The sequence below is a fragment of the Rattus norvegicus genome, chromosome 16, assembly GCF_021556685.1.
Source record: "Rattus norvegicus strain SHRSP/BbbUtx chromosome 16, alternate assembly SHRSP_T2T, whole genome shotgun sequence".
In the NCBI taxonomy this organism is placed as follows: Eukaryota; Metazoa; Chordata; class Mammalia; order Rodentia; family Muridae; genus Rattus; species Rattus norvegicus.
Window position 1 is genome coordinate 81,807,890 of NC_141549.1, and position 20,531 is coordinate 81,828,420.

Sequence of the window (20,531 nt, forward strand, 5' to 3'; positions counted from 1 at the left end):
CAAACTGTCTATATAGAAAAAAGCTCAGTACAGAAGTCTGGAGAGGGAGGGAGCTCTATCCTCAAGGACGCTAAGTGGCTAGTGAGGATGGTGTGTGGTGAGAACATTTATAGATCCCAGGTGTCAGGTGGCTCCATCCTATCGACTGATGGTCAGAAGTGAGGCTACAAGGGATGTTTGCTCTGCTACATCTCAAATCCAGGCTTGTCTAACTCCAAAACCTACGTAATCATTCCGCTGTTAAATTTCTAGAAAGCTTTTCATGACCCTTTCTCTTCCCAGGTGATCTGAAGTTGAGAATTTGAATCTATCATTTCCCTTTCTCCCCTTCCCCCGTGTCTGTGTGTCTGTGTGTGTGTCTGGGTCTCTCTCTCTCTCTCTCTCTCTCTCTCTCTCTCTCTCTCTCTCTCTCTCTCCCATATGTGTGTGTGAGTGAGTGTATGTGTTGTGTATGTCTTTCTGTCTATCTCAGCTTCTGTTTCTGTCTCTGTCTCTGTCTCTTTATTTCACTCTGTCTCTGTCTGTCTTTGCCCTACCCCGTGTGTGTGTGTGTGTGTGTGTGTGTGTGTGTGTGTGTGTGTGTGTGTGGTGTCTTCACTGCATCTATCTTCTCAAATTTTTGTAACAAAACTTTGACAGCTATGGAAGATTCTTGATGGTGACCAACATTCCTGCCTTTGGAGTGCCTTCAAAGTTGGCTTGTGCCTATCAGCACCACCACTTGAATGAACCCTGGAGATTGCTTTTGGTCAACTTAACATACACCTAGACCTATCTTGGAAGAAGGAATTCTAATTGAGAAAATGCCCCCTCAGATTGGTTTGGAAGAAAGTCTATAGGAGTATTATCTTGATTAATGATTGAATGGCCAGGACCTAGTCCACTGTGAATAGTACTATTCTTTAGCAAGAGTCCAAGTGTCCTGAAATATATGTGTAATGTATGTGTAAATATATATAAAACACATGTAACATTTGGAGCAAGTCTTGGGGAACAGTCCAATAAGCAGCATTCTTTCATACTCTCTCCTTCAGTGTCTGCTCTGGGTTTCCGCCTTGAGTCACTGCCCTAGCTATCCTTAATCATAGCCTATAAGCTATAAGCTGTAATAAACCATTTCCTCCCTAAGTTGCTTTTAGTCATTATCTTTATCAGGGTAGTAGAAGGCAAGCACATACATTTCAGGCAGAAGCGCTATGTATGTGGTCATCGCACTTCCCCAGAAGTAAAATAGTTACCATGGTGATAATAAATGTCAATTTTAATACAGCCAAAGTTGCTGTGTCTGCACAAACCAAACACTGGTACATTTGGCTGCATTTTTTGTGAAGTATGTGTAAGAAAGTTTATCTTGCTTCCTCAGGTACAGATCTGCAAAGAATTGATAATGTCTTTGTTTTGAGGGGAATAGGCTTAACTGCCAGTCTTTCACAGGCTTAAATAGGCTTTAGCTAAGGAGCAGAAAACAAAACCACTTAGTTCCCTATTTATGTCTGATTTCCACATAAGCCATTGCACTGGACAGCCCAATGGATTATCAGCTCAGCCACAGGCGATGACTGACAGGATTTCTTTAATCATATGGGAATGACTATCCTGAGGGATTTCGAAGACTTGAAGAATATATTAAGAGAGACTGAGATAACTTATAAGTATAATTGTCCTGAAGTTTCCAGATTTTAGGGGAATAAGTTTGACAAAGAAGTAACAGAAATATTTCACAGTTATTTTCTCGCAAGAGGGAATTTTGACTTTAGACATTGGAATCATTACCTACTTCTGTAAATCCACCATCTTAGCCTATTTTCAATGTCTCCCTTTTCAGCTCCCTGTGGGTATAATGTGACATCACAGAATGGCACCATTTATTCCCCTGGGTTCCCAGACGAGTATCCAATTCTGAAGGACTGCCTGTGGCTGGTCACTGTCCCTCCAGGACATGGAGTGTACATCAACTTCACCTTGCTGCAGACTGAGGCTGTAAATGACTACATCGCTGTGTGGTATGACTCCTCTCTCCCAGGGAATGGCAGCCCTTGATGGGGGTGGGATATGTTAGCTTAGATTTGCATGATCTTTCTGGGCAGATCTTGAAAAACTAATTGTCAACAAAAACAAACAATACAGAGGAAGATTTAAGGCATACGTCTAGTTTGCTATTAGATAGAAATAAACAGATTATTTGAATATATTAGGGAAAATTATGATTACTTTACTTCATATTCTGCTTTACTTAAATTATTGATAATTTTTTTAAATGTAAGATCTTACTCTGTGACTGAGGCTAGCCTTGAATTTGTGACCTTCTTGCCTCAGCCTCCTGAATGCTAAAATTGTTGCTGGGTGTCATTACGCCTGGCGTATTCCCCAGTTTTAAGGGATGTGTGTGCATGTGTGGGGGAAGGCTGTGTGTGTGTATTTGTGCGTGTGTTTGTGTGTGTGTGTGTGTGTGTGTGTGTGTAAGGGCAGTATATACATATATGTACACATACACAGACATGTGTATGTATGTGTGTGTGTTTAAAGAAAAGCTATGATGTGCTTTCCCTTTAATGAATGCATGAACGAACCTTGAAGAAGTATTTTCTTGGGGCATGCCCAACCCTGGATTGCACAGGCCTGGTTTTCCTCAAGTCTGGCAGAGGAATATAGGCCAGGATGTGATGAATATGAATCTACTAGATGGACCCATAGAAATGACCTGATCCACCTTAGAGATCTCAGGTGCAATTTAAAGGGGAAGATGGCATGAGTACTCTCCCTTATAGTATGACAGAAGAGCCATAAGGTGCCCGTTGGGTACTAGGATGGTACCATTGTTAAATTTACAGATGGTGTACATTTGTGATGTATGATACGCGATATGTACATATTTATATGTACATGTCCCTGCATGTGTGGTGTATCCATGATTGTATTTGTGTTTATGAACATCCATGTTATATTGCATGTTTGTGTGTCTGTTTATAAATGAATACTTAGAGAATGCATGTATCTATACATCTCTGCTTGTGTCTGTAAATGAATGTATGATTGTCATATATGTACGTTGTATGTATCTGTATGTGAATGTATGAATGTTTTATGTTTATATATGTATTGGGTCTGTTTGTCATCTGTCTATTGAGTATCTAAGTATGTCTGCCTGTGTACGATATATGTATGCATGGAGGGTGTATCATGTGCTTGTTACAGCTCAAGGAGCAAGGGAGAGAGAGAGAAGCCTGGGCCAGAGGAACAGATACCACAGGGACTAAGTATTTTATCTAAAATATAGGAGGAACCATATACAGGAAAGTCACTGTGGATGATGCAGCAGAGCCCAGGGGAAGCTCCCTTCCCAGGCTGCAAGGAGGTCTTGCAGGGTAGTTCTGAGAAACTGATGTAGTGGCTGTGGAGATGAGACACCAAGAGTTCCTGTCCCAAAGCAGAGCAGCCAAGCAGCAGTCCCAACAAGCAATAGATCCATGTAGAATCTCTTGCATGGAATCTAGTTGTAGCAATTCAAGTATGTCCACTGCCCACAATCAGAAAGCAAATGAACGACAGAGATGCTACAGGAGAGTGAATGTCTTAAACACCAAGCATCCCATTACTAAATCAGTACCACGGCAAAACATGTTTCAATTTAAGTGTTTTAATTCAACTGTAAAACTTGTTATAAATGAGTTATAAGGAAGTGGACACTGTGTGTCCTTTAAAATGTAGTTGTTGGTTCCTGACAGCATAGAAGTACCTCTGAGGAAGTCAGTGTGCACTGGGATTCCTAGATCAGCTCCGTACTTTTTCTGCACCCTGGGCCCTATTGGGAAACTGGCTGTACAGCCTCATCTGTAACACCAAACTTCTCTCTCTGATGGCCTCATCTTTTCCTCAGGGATGGTCCTGACCAGAACTCGCCTCAGCTCGGGGTCTTCAGTGGAAACACTGCCCTCGAGACAGCATACAGCTCCACCAACCAGGTTCTGCTCAAATTCCACAGCGATTTCTCCAATGGAGGCTTCTTTGTCCTCAATTTTCATGGTCAGTTTGTTTCTATTTCAGTGAATGTGACATAGAGTCCCAGGAAAGCTCTCTACCCCATGTACATACTTTATCTCCAGCTGTTGAATTATCCCACGTGGATGACAGGTGTCCTGGAATGCTTTTGTGGTGGGCAATATCTCTGTTGTCAGTTCACTTCATCAGGTCATGTTGGTAGATACCTAGGGTTCATTCCTACATAGATAGAAGAGAGACTGTGTTGTAGACACCATCATGATGCACATGATGTCTAAGGAAATGTCATAGTAACCATCATATAATGACCTCATGATGTCCTTTTTAGCAAAGGGCAAGGTCATCAACCCCTTGTCACTTATGACCCCCCAAATGTTACTCAGGACCAGAGAGAAATGAGCTTATCTAAACAGGCAGGCTGTGGTGGGAGGATTTCAGTGGTGTCTTCCAAAAGGGGGATGATAGGTGTCATAGTAGGAACTGCATGTTTTCATCCCTTGAGCTTCAGGTATTGTCAGACATTTAATAGCCATAGTGAGTCACTGGAGAGAGTGATTTACATATGCACATGGCCTTGTAATTTGATCATTCAGAAGAGGTAACCACAGCTGTTATCATTTTTCATCAATATACTACAGCATTTCAGCTGAAGAGGTGCCCGCCTCCTCCAGTAGTGCCGCAGGCTGACCTGCTCACAGAAGATGAAGACTTTGAAATAGGTAACAATCTCTGTTTTCCTTCATTCCACATCATTGGCTCTGAATTCTTATATTCTCTTCTGATACAGACTTTAGGCAAAATGTAACTGTAAGCAGAAACTGTCGCATAACATTGTAGGACCTTGCATAGAGACTATGGAGCAAACTACTTACTTTCTTAGTTTATGTTTTGTTCTTGGCATTTTGAGACTTTTGCTCTGTGGCATTAATACCATGTTAAAAATTTCAGAGTCTGATTTAGAATGCATTTGGCTGTAATAATGACCTTCAAATTAAAAGTCATTGTAGGATGTACTTAAAGATAATATTTAGAAATGTTACCACTGCTTTGTTATTAACCATGATCTCATTCATTAGTCATCTGGTCCCTAAAGATCCTGTTAGGGAAACAGCCACAGTATATGTTGGCTGTGTAATTAGGAGACCCCCATCACTTCTCAGTCTCTTACAAAATCATATTCCTATGGTCACACTGTGTTGCAGAATGCTGGTCAAATCACATGGTCCAATCTCTCCTCTACTCAAAGTGGCTAAGATAATTGGAACAGTGTTTCCCTGGCCAGGGTCATGAGAAAGCCATATTGGGTTTGCTGAAATCATTCCTTCACCCCGTTCTATAGCCTTGCTTAGATCCGGGACATCTACAGAACTTCCATTTATTTATCAAGGTGTTTGAAAGAAGGACAAAGGCTTAAATTGGTCAAAGAAAGGGATAGCTACACCTGGGTCTCCTTTTAGGTTTCATAAACTAAGAACTAAAAACAGCCTTTAAAAGACACATCAAACGAATGCAGAGCCTCTGAAATGGTTTGCTTATTGGCGTAGTTCCCTAAGTAGCAGTTCAGTAAGTATATTCACAAATAATTGGCATAGCCACAGCAGTCAAATGTTCTGAGAATGCCGATCCCAGGGTATCTGGTTGATTCTTTCAGGGGACTTCGTAAAGTACCAGTGCCATCCAGGGTACACGCTGTTGGGAAGTGACACCCTGACATGCAAGCTCAGCTCACAGCTATTGTTCCAAGGCTTTCCACCCACCTGTGAAGGTATGTTGGGCCCTGAAGATTTGGTTGCTCTGTAGCTATGGGTTTGAATTGAACTCAGCTCTGTGCTGAATTAGTACCATAATGCAGACAAGCTGCCAGCAAAGGTATCAGAAGACATGTTTACCTTTAGTCCACCATTAGAAACAAACCTAAATCATGTGGAAATGGTCACCTACAGCAAAACTGAAAAATTACAGGGGGAGGAGGTATTAGATGAGGAACAGTGAGAGGGTAGATCAGGAAGAGGATAAAGACTGGACTTTAAAAGAAGATTAAAGAATAAAAATACATGAAATATTAAAGGACAGCTGATATCCATCACTGATATTCTACAGCACTTTTACAACATCTCTCCAAATCTGCCTCATGTTTTCGGTCCATCTCAAGCAAACCGAGCATCCTGAGGTTACCTTGTCAATACTTCACCTGGATTTAAGCACCTGGTGTTTAATATTTTGGATATAAAAATATATAAACCATGAAATATATCCACTTTTGGTTTTTTAATATGCTTCTAACAAAACTGACCATCTACCAGGACCTAGACAAGTTTTAAAGAACAACATTCTAGGCTGCACCTATTGATCCAGAGACTAGAATGCAATTAGATCACTCAAGAAATGTGGTTTAGTAGGAGCCATTGCAAGCACAATGGGAAGGAAACAGTCATGTTTGGCTAAAAGGAGGTCAGGCACCTCATCTAGCTTCACTGACGGTGTTTTTAACTTACTTGAAATAACCATGGTTCTGATGGGGAACACCATGTCACCATGGGAGCAAGACACCATCTCCACCATTCTAGAAAATGGGCTGCAGTGAGGAATGAATGGCCACTATTCACAGAGCACATCACTCAGAAAATTAACTTCAGAATCACTAAAGGAGGAGGGAGCTCACTGCATTGGAAAGCTACTGCCCCGGGCATGGCCACCCTGGTGGGTCCCAGGCAGAGTGAGCTTCCAGGACCAGTGGATGGACTCACGACTCATCATCATCTTCTATGGGCTCATGTACCAAACTGTGGCACAGTTAGTAGACCTGAGAAATCTGCTTAGGTAAAATTGATTGTCTGTATTGGCACAGTGGTAATGACCTCGGGGTTCTCTTCTCAAGATGAGAGAATACATACACTTTAACTTTTGCCCCTTTACACTTCCAGGCAAGCCTTTACATTTGAAAGGAATATTTTAATCTCAAACAAAGTTTGTGAGGATGGAAAGCTTAAAACAAGCCTAGAAAATGTACAAAAGAGATTGAGGACCATCTCCTCATTAGATTGTCCTGTGCAGAATAGCTTCATTTCTATTGAAATAAACTTTAACTCATGTCCACCCACAAACCAGAGTAAGCCCACAACTGAATGCCCATGTCTCTGCCCCTTGTACACAACACACACCTGTGCATGCAGTCTTCCACAGACTCAACTTCGACTCTGTGTGAGGTTCAAAGCCCGTGACTTCCCAACTCCATAACTACTGTTCCCAACAGACCTGGGATCTTTTTCCTTCTGAAGCAAATCCATTAATGGGAGATGAGCTGAGAACAATCTTAGTTGTGTTTCTCTGAGCAACTCATTATTTTGAAAGAGCTCAGATGCCTGTCTTATGCCTGACCCTAATCACTTAAGCACTTCATTATAATCTTTCCCTATTTTCTAATTATTTTGTAGGGCTCAAGTAGGGGTCAATCTCTCAATCCATTCTTGAAAATCATGTTCATGTTGAATCTTACTTCTGTGGGTATTTATACACACTCTTACCAGTTCTCTGAGAGCTGCCAAGAGTTTCAAGGAAGGGTAATGGGGAACAGTGCAGACCATGCTCTAGAAGGTCGCCTGTGTGTCCTGAGAACATGCTACCATGTTAGTTACTACCTTAATTAGTAAAACAGAGAGAGAGAGAGAGAGAGAGAGAGAGAGAGAGAGAGAGAGAGAGAGAGAGAGAGAGAGAGAAACAAGGAATAAAGCTCCAGATGCATAAAACGTGCATGGCACCCAAGAAAGAGAGAAGAGCGCACTGCCCTTTGGGTAGTGTACAGAAGAGGTGCTAAGAGAGCTGAATCTCTCAGAATCTGGCTTTTAAGAGGTCTTGAGTGATAAGTGACTTCATGCTACAGACCACTAAGAAGGAACTCATAATAGTCTTCAGACCGCACATTAAAAACAGACTTGGGTCAACAAGATAGCTTGATGTGTAAGGGTGCTTGTCACCATGCCTGACTACCTGAGCTTGTTCCCTGAGGGCCCACATGGTGACAGGAGAGAATCCAATCCCAGTCTTTGTCCTCCAGTCTTTACACGAATGCTGTGACACATTGTTCAGCCTCCTTTTCTCCTTCCCCCTTCCTTCTTTCCTCCTTACTTCCCTCTCTCTTTCTCTCTAATACACACAAATGAAAACATTTTTAAAATTTAAAAGTGTATATCTGGCTAGGTCATCCTTTAATCACAACACCCAGGAGGCAGAAGCAGGCAGATCAATGTGGGTATCGGCTGGCCATGTCCACATAAAGACATCTGCCTCAAAGTCAAAACAGAACAAATAGAAACATAACTGGTCAGTGTTCACTAAAGGAATTCCAAGTCTGTTTGGTAATGGCCTTCCTCTGGAGGGGGCATGAAGGAGGGGAGTAATTCCAGTGTTCTTCCCACATGCCTATCCCTACAGGCTTCAGGCATCAGAGCCTACCATTCTCTTAGGCTCTTCCCAGTTTTCCCAGTTATCTCATACTATAGGTGTTTTTATGGTTTAATAATATTGATTTTGTAGTCCTGGTTGCCTGAAACTTACTATTTAGACCAGGCTAGCCCTGAGTCCACTAAGCTCTTCCTGTCTCAGCCTACAGAGTGCTAGGATTAAAAGCCTGTCAGGAGTTAACACTTTTTTATTTGTTGTTTTAATTTTGTTTTTCTAAGGGTCTCTCTAGGTCACCCTGGCTATCATGGAACTCCTATGTAGACTAGGCTGGATACTCCCAGAGATCGGTCTACCTCTGTCTCCAGAGTGCTAGCATTAAAGATGTGTACTTTCATACCCAGCTAAGGAGTTAATTTTAATGACTAGAAAGCATAGTTCAAGTCCCTAAGCCTAAGTTACTTTGGCTGATGACCTGCAAGATGTGTTAAACAACATACTGCATATTTGTTAGCCTCCGAAGCTGATTTTCCTTTACAAACCAATGAACATGCCATATGTCTGCCAAAAAGAACTAGCTCCAGTTGCCAGCAAACTCCTCTACAAGGTATCACTGATGGTCCTTCTCTGTAGCAGAAGTTTTCTCAAATGTCTCTTGAGGTGCACGGGGCTTTAAAGGTATCATTGTTGCTGGAGCACTGAGAAGTTGAGTTTCAGGAGAGAGTTGAAACCTTCATGCTAGCTGGGTTGCTCCTGGCAACAGTTTATAGCAGCCTCCAGGAAAGAGTCAGTTCCCAGGAAACAGCAGTGCAGACAGGAGGAAGCAAAGACATTTGGGCTCATTGGAAAACATGTTCAAACATATTTTTAAAATAATATTTGTGCCTGAAAGTAATAGTGTTAATGGTTACACTTGATAAATATGGCTTTGCTCGCTTTTTCATTTCATCTTCTCTACCAAACAAAAGAGACCATTTTAAGAACAGAAGGAATGCCTCTATCCGGGGCTGCTTCTGATTTGGATAGCTGCTCTGTGCTCCAGCCCTGGAGGTGACGATGGCTTTCCAGGTGGCATTCTGCAACTCATTGCAAAGTTTCCCAGTTCCAGATGGTCTGAAGTTCGATGTCATTTAAAACTCTAGCTGCAGTGATAAGCTTTACAAGGTGGAGGCTGACTGAATGTTTCCCCAGTGAACCAGAGAAGAGTCTTCTTGGTAGCACCTGCCTATGGAGAACAGGAGAGTACACAGCCACGACATTTTCAGTTTCTATAATACCTCTGCCCATATGGCTCCTTCTATTTAAGAAAGACATTTACATCTGCCACATCTCGCTTCACTCTGAGGGGGTAACTGTTACAACCTTCTATTTATAGCAGAGATGGTATAAGTGTTGGCTCCCTTTGCAGTATGGAAGCAGGTCTGTGGAATTCCTGGAACTCTATTCTCAAGCCCAAGCAGGTGTGCACAGACAGAAGACCCAACCTATGTGATGTGTTCTTCCTTAAAGTGCCAGCATGTCCAACCAGCAGTTGGCAAAGTAAATCTGGAAACGTGATGTTGTCCCTGAATGAATAGGTTTCCATTTTAGTGAACACCCAGATGAAATGTACAACAGAAGCTAAAATGTGGAGCGTTTGTTGCCTACGGGAAGGGAGGAGGACAGTGAGAATGTTTCCAAAGCAAAGCTCTTTCTGGAGTAGCGGGGGAGGAATCATGGGCAGTCTTTTTGCAAGAACCTATTTATATTCCTGTAGGAAAGCATGCAAGACCAGGGTACCTTCCTCTGCAACTTAGTACAGTGGTGCATTATGCAGCGTGCTCACTTGAGGTCACCGTTTAAGAAGAAAGATGGAAGGCAGATAACTGGTTATGCTTATCTCAAAGTCACAGAGTATGTGTTCAGAGGTTTAACAAGAAGACACAGCTCACCCAAGCATTCTGGGTTCCACATTACCCTGAACAGGGTTTTCTCTAAGTTGCTTAGGAGAATAAAGCAGAGAGCTCACTGATCAAGCTGATTCTTTCAATTTTCTCGGGTGACATGTCAATGCAAAAGTTTCTCCACATTCTATTTGCCTCTTTTCTGTCATTGTGAAGAACAGGGAAAAAAAACAATAAAAATTAAATGATATGAGCTGGAGAAATGGCTCAGGGGTTAAGAGCACTGACTGCTCTTCCAGAGGTCCTGAGTTCAATCCCCAGATACCACATGGTGGTTCACAACCATCTGTGATGGGATCTGATACCCTGTTCCGGTGTGTCTGAAGACAGCTACCGTGTGCTCATATACATTAAATAAATAAATACATACATACATACATACATACATACATACATACATAAATACATAAATAAATAAATAAATAAAATAAAATAAAAACTGATGGAATAAACTTTATTTTGTCTTATGGCTCCAGGGGGATAAATATCTATCATGGAGGGGAGGCAGGACAGCGGGAACAAGAAATGGAGAGATCACATCTTTCACAGCAAACACAAGGCAACAAAAGAAATGGGAAGTGGGGTGTGGCTATGTACCCTCAAAGCCTGCCCCCAATGACATACCTCCTCCAATAAGTTGTACCTGCTAAGCCTCTGCAAATAGCATCATTATCACTGTGGACCAGGAGTTCAATTCCTGAAGCTACAGTCTCATTCCTAATTGAAAACACTATACGTGGAAAGTGCCAGCCACATTAGTAGCTAACTGTGTCCCCACCACCACTGCCAGAAAACAGGACTTTTGACTGACTTTTGTCTAGGACTTCAGTTTAGATTTATTTTTAGTGATATTACTGTAATTAGTTTATACTGTGAAAATTTTAGACCTTGTTCTAAGACCTATTTGAAAGGGTTCTGTGATTGATTTACTTGCCTATGTCTTTGAAAGTCTACAGAGGTTTAAAGTGTAGTTTAGCTGGACTATCCAAATGAATAGGCAACTGTCAAGACAATATTTAGGAATGACATGGCTTCCAAGGTTTTCCCACCTGTTTGGGCAGCATCTTCATTTTGAAATGTATTTGTAAATAATACAATCAGCTCATTAAAGCGGGAAAACTCACCAAATGAGATGCACATCTTTGACCAGAGCTTTGGGGGAAGTTGCTTAGATGTGCTTAAACTGCGACTAATCTGGAGTATCACTTTCTTTTTGTATGCTGTGGCTGATGTGTGTCCCTGAGTAACTCTGGAAGCAAAGCATTCCTGTAGTGTAATTTAATTTAGCAATGAGAGATAGCATTCAAAAGAAGCCCTTTTGGTGATTTTCCATTTTTTTAATTAGCCTGGAAATAGCCGAATCAAAATAGAAGAAAGCGGAGGGAAAAAAAAGAATCACAACTTGAAGTATCTTGGTGTTTTCATAAAAGGATTGTTACTTAAGAGATCATGAATCTCACAGAAAACTGTAGCAAACAGTGCAAGTGTGTGTGGGAGTGTTGGACAATGTTCCTTTAATTCCTTCAATACTTAGTCACATGGTCACGTCAAATATTTAGATTTTGTTTATCTGCTTATAGCAAGGGTCGGAATAAAACTATTTTTTCCTATACGAAGAGCTACATTTTGTTTTATTGAAGATGGGCTCTCTTTCCTTTTGCATTGGAGGGGCTTGGGATGCTGTGACGAAATTCATGAAGCCTCCTAAGATTGTTCCAAAGATTGAGTGGCTAGTGTCGTGTAAACCCAGGAGAAGCACATAGTGTTCACTATGGCTCTATGGCACTGGGAGGTGCTTGTGTCCTGCATTAAACGTAGTTAGAGCTCAATAGACTGTCTTGCATCCCATCAAGGTCGGATTCATTGTGCTAACACAGACCTCTATCCATCTCTTTCCTCTTTAGCACAATGCCCAGCCAATGAAGTGCGAACAGAGTCTTCTGGGGTGATTCTCAGTCCTGGGTACCCAGGCAACTATTTTAACTCCCAGACATGTGCTTGGAGTATTAAAGTGGAGCCAAACTTTAACATTACGCTCTTTGTGGACACCTTTCAAAGTGAAAAGCAATTTGATGCACTGGAAGTATTTGATGGTAAGCCTCTCCTGTGTATGGGTCTCAGCATTCCGAGGAACAGTAATGGAAACACCATCTTAATGTCTCAGTGCCAAGATGAGTCAAACTTGTTCCTACAGCAGCAGACATCTTCCTCACCTTCCTACAACAACAGCATACATCAGGTGGTCTTCAAACAACACTATTGCATTGTTTATGGATCGGATTTTCTTATGTTAAGTGCACACTTGAGTCTCTCTCTCTCTCTCTCTCTCTCTCTCTTTCGCTCTCTGTGTCTGTGTGTGTGTGTGTGTGTGTGTGTGTGTGTGTGTATTATACAGATTGTCAGGGTACCACAGGACAATTAAGTATTCTAGAAGACTTTTCATGCTCTAAATGTCTATTTTACTCGAAATGCATGAAATGAATGGCTTGTAAGGATATCGAGGTGGTAAATGTTGCCCATGTCTTTACAGAGCAGTTTTCTATAGTGAAATCAGATGAATTTGATGTCCAATGATGCTACTTTCAATCCCAGTGCTCTGGTTTTATATAGCTCTAATGAGCGTCTTAATGCAGCAGTGTGGGCGGCTGGGTCATCAGCTGAGATGGATCTAACTCACTGTTTCCTTTGTATAGGAGATTCATCATGTCCGAGCAGAGTAGAGCCATACTCAGTTATGTGTGGCCAAGATCAGAGCTTTCTCATGTTTTTATGGATTTTTTTCAGATAAACTACAATGTATTCAGTGATAAGAATTGCTTTAATTGATCTTGTTTCTGTGAGTTTTACTAGTTTGATGAGCCATGAGAAGTAAATCACTTGTGCAGACTGACCTCTAGGAGTCAAGTTCTGCAGATTGTTATATTGGACATGAAACTCTAGTGTTATATATAGAAACAAGTAAACAAACAAGACACACACACACACACACACACACAGAGAGAGAGAGAGAGAGAGAGAGAGAGAGAGAGAGAGAGAGAGAAGCAGTGCCACACATGCTGTTGTCTTTTTTTATGAGTACAGGCGTGGAATCCTATTTGTATCATAAGTATTACTATGTGAGTTATTGTTGTGAGCTTAGGTAACTTTTCTGCATTGTTTGAATTAAAATATAGAAGCCAATGCTTTCACACATCTGGATTTCAGAAGCAGAAGCCTTACAAACAGATATTTCCCCAATTGCTTACAGCCCCAGTGCTGTCTAAATCATGACCAGACCATGATCAAGATCAAAAGCTAGAAAGTAGACCAGGATAAGACATCAGAAATTTCGGTCAGGTTAGCAATGGCTCATGGTCTGCATCCCTCTCCTTTCAAATATAACCTTTTTTTTATAAAGAGAAAGGTCACAGTTTTGTATTGAGAACTTCTGCAAGTGATGGCGTTTTCTCTGCCCTTTCACACTGTGCCCATTTTTGGCAGCATGGGTGCTAATCTCTATCACATGAGCTAAGAAAACGTAAGCTGAGCATACCAGCTGTGTGTACCATTTTCTCAGAGCATATACTCTCCATAGCTCAGATGTGGATTCTCCTCACTTTTTTAATTGTAAGAACTCAGTAAAGAACAGTGTCTGATTTCCAGTCATGATTGGCTCCTGAGACCACGTCACTGGCTATTCAGGCTAATCTGCATCTTTCCTTTCTAGAATATTGTTTATAGATGCTAGGTAGAGGCAGGTTTTCCAGAATGTGCCTAAACACTATGATCTAGACAGAGATCAGATGGAGAATAGTAAGGGATTTGGTGGGGCATTAGCAACTCTTGAAAATGGACTCTTGTGCCTGTCACTAAAAGTGACATTTCAAGTATGGCAAGCTCGGGATAATTAATTTCCAAGTGGCATATCCATTCAGAGGGCACATGATCTTGTTTAACAGCATGAGAAGACCTCACACATATTGTGCCAACTTCCACATGAAGTAGGGTCACTCTTTGGTAGGGCATGGACACTTAGCAGACAGTCTTTGGGGACCATCTTTCATAACAAGAAGATTCATTTCTAGAGACCTCCACACAAACTTCTACTTTTTTACTTGGTTGTTTTTCCTTGTGTATTCTTGAGATTGCTATAAACAAGTTCCTGATAATGTGTACACAACAGAGAATATTTTCTCAGATTTGAAGAATAGTAGTCTATGACCAGTAGGGAAGCTGGGTCTCTGAAGCTCATGTTGGCATGTAGTGTGTCCTCTTCATGTGGCCATCATATGGTTGTTCTCCATGTATCCACATTCTAATTACTTGCACACATTTGACTGATGGTGAATTACTATGACACTAATCTACAATGGGCACTTATGTTACTTTTGGACTAATCTATATACATTTATATGTGTGTACTTTACTAAATTTAGGTAGTCTATAAATTTAATTTCTCCTCATGAAATTTCCAGCACTTAAAGGTTTGGTCCAAAGTTTATCATGAACAATAATGTTGGAAGATATTTGCTATGTAAGTAACTTTTGTACCTATGTGCTACAGTTGATAGAATTAAAACTTCAAATTTAATATGTGCCATCAAGTTGCTCCCCAGAGTGATTGGCTTTACTTATACACCACTGACATTGCAAGAAAATTCCTGGTTTTCCATAGCGGCAGCATATGCTGTTATAATAATAAAAGGATGTTCTCGTTTTTAAAGGTCATTGTTTCACTGATTTATTTCATTCATTTCCATAATATGTGACCAGTAACTTATGTATTGTGTCCCCTTCTCCTTCCCCTATATTGTTTGCTTATCACAGTATGTATTTGTTATTATTTTCATTTGAGTATTTTTCTTTCCTTTGAAAATAAATAGCTGTATATTGTACATGTGTATACCAGTTTAGTCAATAGCTATGAATGATCTGCATTTTGTAGGTGCTCACATCTGACAGTTTTGTTTCTCTGTTTTCTCTAGGTTCTTCTGGGCAAAGTCCTTTGTTAGTGGTCTTAAGTGGGAACCACACTGAACAGTCCAATTTTACCAGCAGAAGTAACCATCTGTACCTCCGCTGGTCCACAGATCATGCAACCAGCAAGAAAGGATTCAAGATTCGCTATGCAGGTGAGTAGGAGGCTCTGGACACCAACTGAAATGAATGGTTTTTAGTACCACATTCATCTTAGCACCACGTCTAGGTTATGGAGAAGTTCTGACTTCTAACAATTAAAGGCCAGCAGGAAGAAGAACATAGTAGGGAATTACTTGGAGTGAGAGCCCTAAAGTTAGGAGAAAACTTAATTAATATGGTATAATTTATTAATTAAAGAATAAATATTAAAATTTGTACCAGGACAATAAAGACAGTTGCCCCAAATTGCAGTAATATAGCCAAAATCGTCATTAACATTGGGAACAAATGAGAGTTGATTATATTGCCATGCGTGGTATAAACTGTGGTCCTTAGCAAGTCACTCCATCTGTTGCATTCTATATATTTGTCTTTATATATGCCTATACTTTATATTCTAGTCTATATTTTGTATAAACACTTACATTGTAAGTCTACGTTTGGCATACATACATGTGTGGTTTTATATCAAAATCTGAGTTATTTTATCCTTTCTCTACATTTAATCATTGTCTGTAAATTGATATTTGTATTAAATTAATTAAATCTCCCAGTATATCAATGCAATGTCAAGCCCTATGTACAGTCTTCAATGTAATCTAACCTACACCCGTGTGTCTGTTACCCCATGAGAGCATAAGGAGACTTAGTTCCTAGGAACGGTTCAGTTATGAAGTACAACCCTCTGAGCTCCTGCCAGTGAGAGGTAAATGGGGTTGTCATGGAGATCTGTCTTCCTCCGAATGATAGCATCCAGCACTTTTGATGCAGGGTCTTCTGGAGGGCTCTCTTTACTCCCATTGGTGATCTATGTTTCCAGGATGGAGATCAGCCTCTGGGGGCAAGGCAGATGTTAGGGACTGGAAGGTTCTAGCCTTCTCTGGTTTTAAGAGATTAGAAAACCTCACCAGCAGCCAGGCTTTGGAAATTGTGGTGTTGAGACAACAGTGGGCAGGGCTTTCAGACATTCTTCCCCTGGAGATGGGAAGAAATGATGCTCAGGTCTGTGCCACGGTACATGAGCAGGGATTGGACCCACAGCCTTGTTCTGAAGAGTGGATGCTCAGGCTTCTCAGCCAGTTTGCGTTTATTGCAATGTGCACAAGTGGTTAGTGTAGAGGAAGTCACAATGCGCAGAGGTTCACTCACATGAGATGAGTCAAAATCTCCAAATGCTAGTTTCTACCTCCCAAGGCTTATTATTCTATGCATGGGGCAGCAGACACCTTTACCTAAACACATCAGATGGGCAGCCATAAAATTTTGTTTTCTCATGGAGGTGTGCCTGCACACGTTATATGTTCATGAGTGTATATGCATGCATACGATCTGTGTAATATACCTACACAGAGGGTTTTTCCCCCTTAAAATTCAGACTCTTTTGTCTGTTAAGAGTTCATCCAGAGGTAGGCTAGTAGGTTCCAGCCCATAATATGTGGTCCATACGACCACATTCTACACATCTGCACATTGCCTTTCCCTGGCACACATGCCGTGGACCATCCCAACATGAGCCCGGGCTTTGTGACATGAGATAGGGGAGCAGGTCATTCAGGAAAGCAACTTGGGGCTTTCCAGCTCCAAACTTTCGTTATATTTTTATTTTCATTTATTGACTAGGGTTTATAATAGAGTAGAGCAGATGTTCAAAGACAAAATAATTGTGTTTCACTAAATATATAAATAGGACAAAGGACCTTTCAGCCATCCAAATATTGCCTTCATTATGTGGAAGATTATGGCTTTAAAACTAATTCCATTTTAAAAGAGAGCTAGAGAGACTGATCAGTGATTAAGAGCACTTTCAGCTCTCGCAGGAGACCTAAGTTTGGTTCCGAGTATTTCCCAGGCCCACAACTGCATAGAATGCCCGTTCCTGGTTTCTGGTCAAGTAAAAGCTGGCGAACTAAGGACACTTGATGATCTTTCTTACAGAGGACATAGGTTTGTTTTCCAGTGCCCACATGGTGACTTCTTGCCATTTGCAACTCTAGTTCCAGAAGATCTGACTCCCCTTTTCTGGCCCCCAAGTGTACCAAACAAACATGTAATGCACGGACATACATGCAGGCAAAACACACATACACATAAAAAATGAAATTTAACAAATAATCAAATAAGAACTGATAGCCATCTCTAAGTTTAAAAATGTCTCCTAGCAAAAGGGGATACTTATTGCTATTACAGATTTTTTTTTTATGTTTGAACCAAGAGTTTATCCAAATCTCATGTATTATGTGAGAAGTTTTATGTCTGTATCAAAGCACGGTCTGTCAGACCACTAAACAAAACTTCATGTTCTTGATTGTGAAAAATGTCCAATGCCTGTTTTCTTTTTTGAATCATTCCCTTCTTAAAATGTAGAGAATGTTTAGGTTACAATGGTGGTACCCTGAGCAAGGCCACATCGCATCTTGCCCATGTCTTTATGATTGGCAGCCTGAGGGTACCTTGTGGGTGCCCACTACGAAGATCTGCCACTTCCTGGCCACGCTCTAGTCAACACCCTGCTCGTGTTTCTTGAGGTCCACAAAGAAACCCTGTGCGGCTCATAGAAGCTTCTAAATAGAAGAAATCCCTGTATACTTGCTGTTCATTTCCCAGCTTCTAAATCCCTTTTGTTTGTCATGCCTGTGCCCCAGGTTGGTTTGTAACCTCCTTGTGTTTGTTTCCACGACCCAGCTCCTTACTGCAGCCTCACCTCTACACTCAAGAATGGTGGCGTTTTAAATAAAACCGCAGGCGCCCTGGGGAGCAAGGTGCAGTATTTCTGCAAGCCTGGATATCGAATGATTGGCCACAGCAACGCCACCTGCAGGCGGAACCCAGTGGGCGTGTACCAGTGGGACTCGATGGCACCGCTTTGCCAGGGTAAGAGATGGCGTCCACTCAGCCCCAACTTGCTATTCTCTGTTCTGATTTTAATTGTTCTTTAGAAATGAGAGAGATTGTGCATTAGAGCTGATAAGAAAAAAGAATACTCGTGTAGTTGTTCCTTTGCTGTTTGATGTGGTAAATACCAAACAAAAAGCAGCTTAGGAGAGGAAGACTTATTTTGGTTCAAGGCTCCTGGGGACGTATCATCGTATCATCACAACAGTATCCCAGCCGTGATGGTCAGAGGTCAAGGCTGCTTGCTCAAAGCCTTGAACAAAGATGCTGAGAGAAAGACATGCTGGTTCTCAGTTGTCTTGGCCCTTCCCCCTTTTGTTCATTATGGACCTTCAAGTCGTGAGAGGAACAAGTCACTCAAATTCAGGATGAGTCTTCCTCCCAAGTCAGTCCTCTCTTTTAATGCTCTTGCCATACACTCAGTGTCTGTCTCGCTGGGATTGTAAATGCAGTCAAATGGACAGCGGAGAGTTACCATCACAGTAGGCTTAAAATGGTACAGTTCAGCTTCCCCGTTGATAATGCAAACAATGCTAACATTTGCAGAAGGCTCTGTGAGTCTGCACTGTCTGGATTCAGAAAATGAACAGGCAGTCCCTAGGCTGTGGCTACAGTTAGTCTGATTATAATGTGCTCTACATCTTGAATCTTTAAAAAGGCATCACCCCATTAAGAGTCAAAGTAACTTTATCTGATCATTACTTCAAATATACCCTATCAAAAATTCTAACTTCTTTGGTTTACACTAAAAACTTTTCCTTTGAGCCACCATCTTTGGCTTTTTTTTTGTTCGTTTGTTTGTTTGCTTTGTTTTGTTGGTTTTTTTTTTTTTTTACTTTCTTTGGACATTTTAATCTAGGGCTTATTAATGTTGATTTCAGTATTTCATTTATTTTTCATCTTTATTAACTTGAGTATTTCTTATTTACATTTCGACTGTTATTCCCTTTCCCGGTTTCCGGGCCAACATCCCCATAACCCCTCCCCCTCCCCTTCTTTATGGGTGTTCCCCTCCCCATCCTCCCCCCATTACCGCCACCCTCCCCCAACAATCACGTTCACTGGGGGTTCAGTCTTGGCAGGACCCAGGGCTTCCCCTTCCACTGGTGCTCTTACTAGGCTATTCATTGCTTCATTTTTTAACTTTATATCAGATGCATAGAAACTAAATTTTCATGTAAAAGATCTTAATGTAGACTCAAGGGTTTGAGGTGGCAAATTTCTCAAAGTTCGGTCTTAATGGGGTTTCTGTTCCCAGTACACTCAGCCTCTGAAAGCCAGTGATAAGTTATGAATGGATCGTAGAATCAGCAGTCCCGTTTACCTCTTACATGAGCCGGGTGACACCGTATTGGACACGAATCATGTTTGTATGATAACATATCAATGTTATCAGAACCTTATCCTGGTTTCCGTTCTCGCTTTCAGAATGTCTCTGTTAATGTAAGATAAACGGGAAGGTAGTGCCCAATAGCTTGACCTACTAGGAGTGCTAAAGGATTCTTCCACAGGAGGCTACATGGACAAGAAAAAATAATGCTTCCTATTTGCTTTCAGTGTTTTATGACTGTGGCACTGGGGTCACTTGTCCACTTGCAAAATTTAAACAAAGAAACACGTTCGTATCTTCACAAGTATTTGGAATCACATAAGTGCCCTTAAGATGGTGTATGTGGTACCAGAATCTTTTTGGTCTTGGCTGTTTTCCTCAGCTTTGCTTTGCTTCTGGTCTTAGTGAATCCTGTACGTTGGCAGGAGTGTTACTCGAATGAGGAGTCAGGTGAGACATGGAGAAGTCCTGTTTCCTTGGTGTCGAGGGAATACTTGGTGACCTAATATTTTTCCTGTTCTGTAAAATGGGAGTTTTGATAGTTGACTGTCAGAATATTGAAAAACGTAAGCACTGAGAGAGACTATACCTTCCAATATAATGTGACAGTAGCTACTGTCATTGGAGCTGGATGGGGATTCCTGCAGCACTTTGCTCTAGGATTACTTGGAACTTGTGGCTTCCCAAATGACAGGGCTAGGACCCAGGCTTCCTCATCCATAATGGCCTATCCTTAAAAAGTGGGCTCACACAGTTTCCATTTTGACAGTCTGGGAAGGACGGAACACCAGACCAGGTGTCATCCATGGGTTTCTGAGAAGTGAGGGTTATTTTTCTCTCTTAACTTGACC

The 20,531-nt window shown here is 41.3% G+C and overlaps 2 protein-coding genes across 2 annotated transcripts in view; both read left to right on the plus strand.

Annotated features, from left to right (window-relative positions):
- The window catches only part of Erich1 (glutamate-rich 1), a gene marked incomplete at its 5' end in the record, with an annotated part of 52,793,804 nt that overhangs the window by 50,937,330 nt on the left and 1,835,943 nt on the right, over nucleotides 1–20,531 (plus strand).
- Csmd1 (CUB and Sushi multiple domains 1) overlaps nucleotides 1–20,531 on the plus strand; it is a 1,600,021-nt gene that overhangs the window by 1,494,841 nt on the left and 84,649 nt on the right. For both annotated transcript variants that reach the window (XM_087588866.1, NM_001037327.2), the window contains exons 43-49: nucleotides 1,826–2,003; nucleotides 3,878–4,023; nucleotides 4,638–4,718; nucleotides 5,651–5,764; nucleotides 12,245–12,433; nucleotides 15,305–15,451; nucleotides 18,141–18,329. In XM_087588866.1, coding sequence (XP_087444992.1) covers nucleotides 1,826–2,003; nucleotides 3,878–4,023; nucleotides 4,638–4,718; nucleotides 5,651–5,764; nucleotides 12,245–12,433; nucleotides 15,305–15,451; nucleotides 18,141–18,329 — 1,044 coding nt within the window. The remainder of the gene's footprint in view (nucleotides 1–1,825; nucleotides 2,004–3,877; nucleotides 4,024–4,637; nucleotides 4,719–5,650; nucleotides 5,765–12,244; nucleotides 12,434–15,304; nucleotides 15,452–18,140; nucleotides 18,330–20,531) is intronic.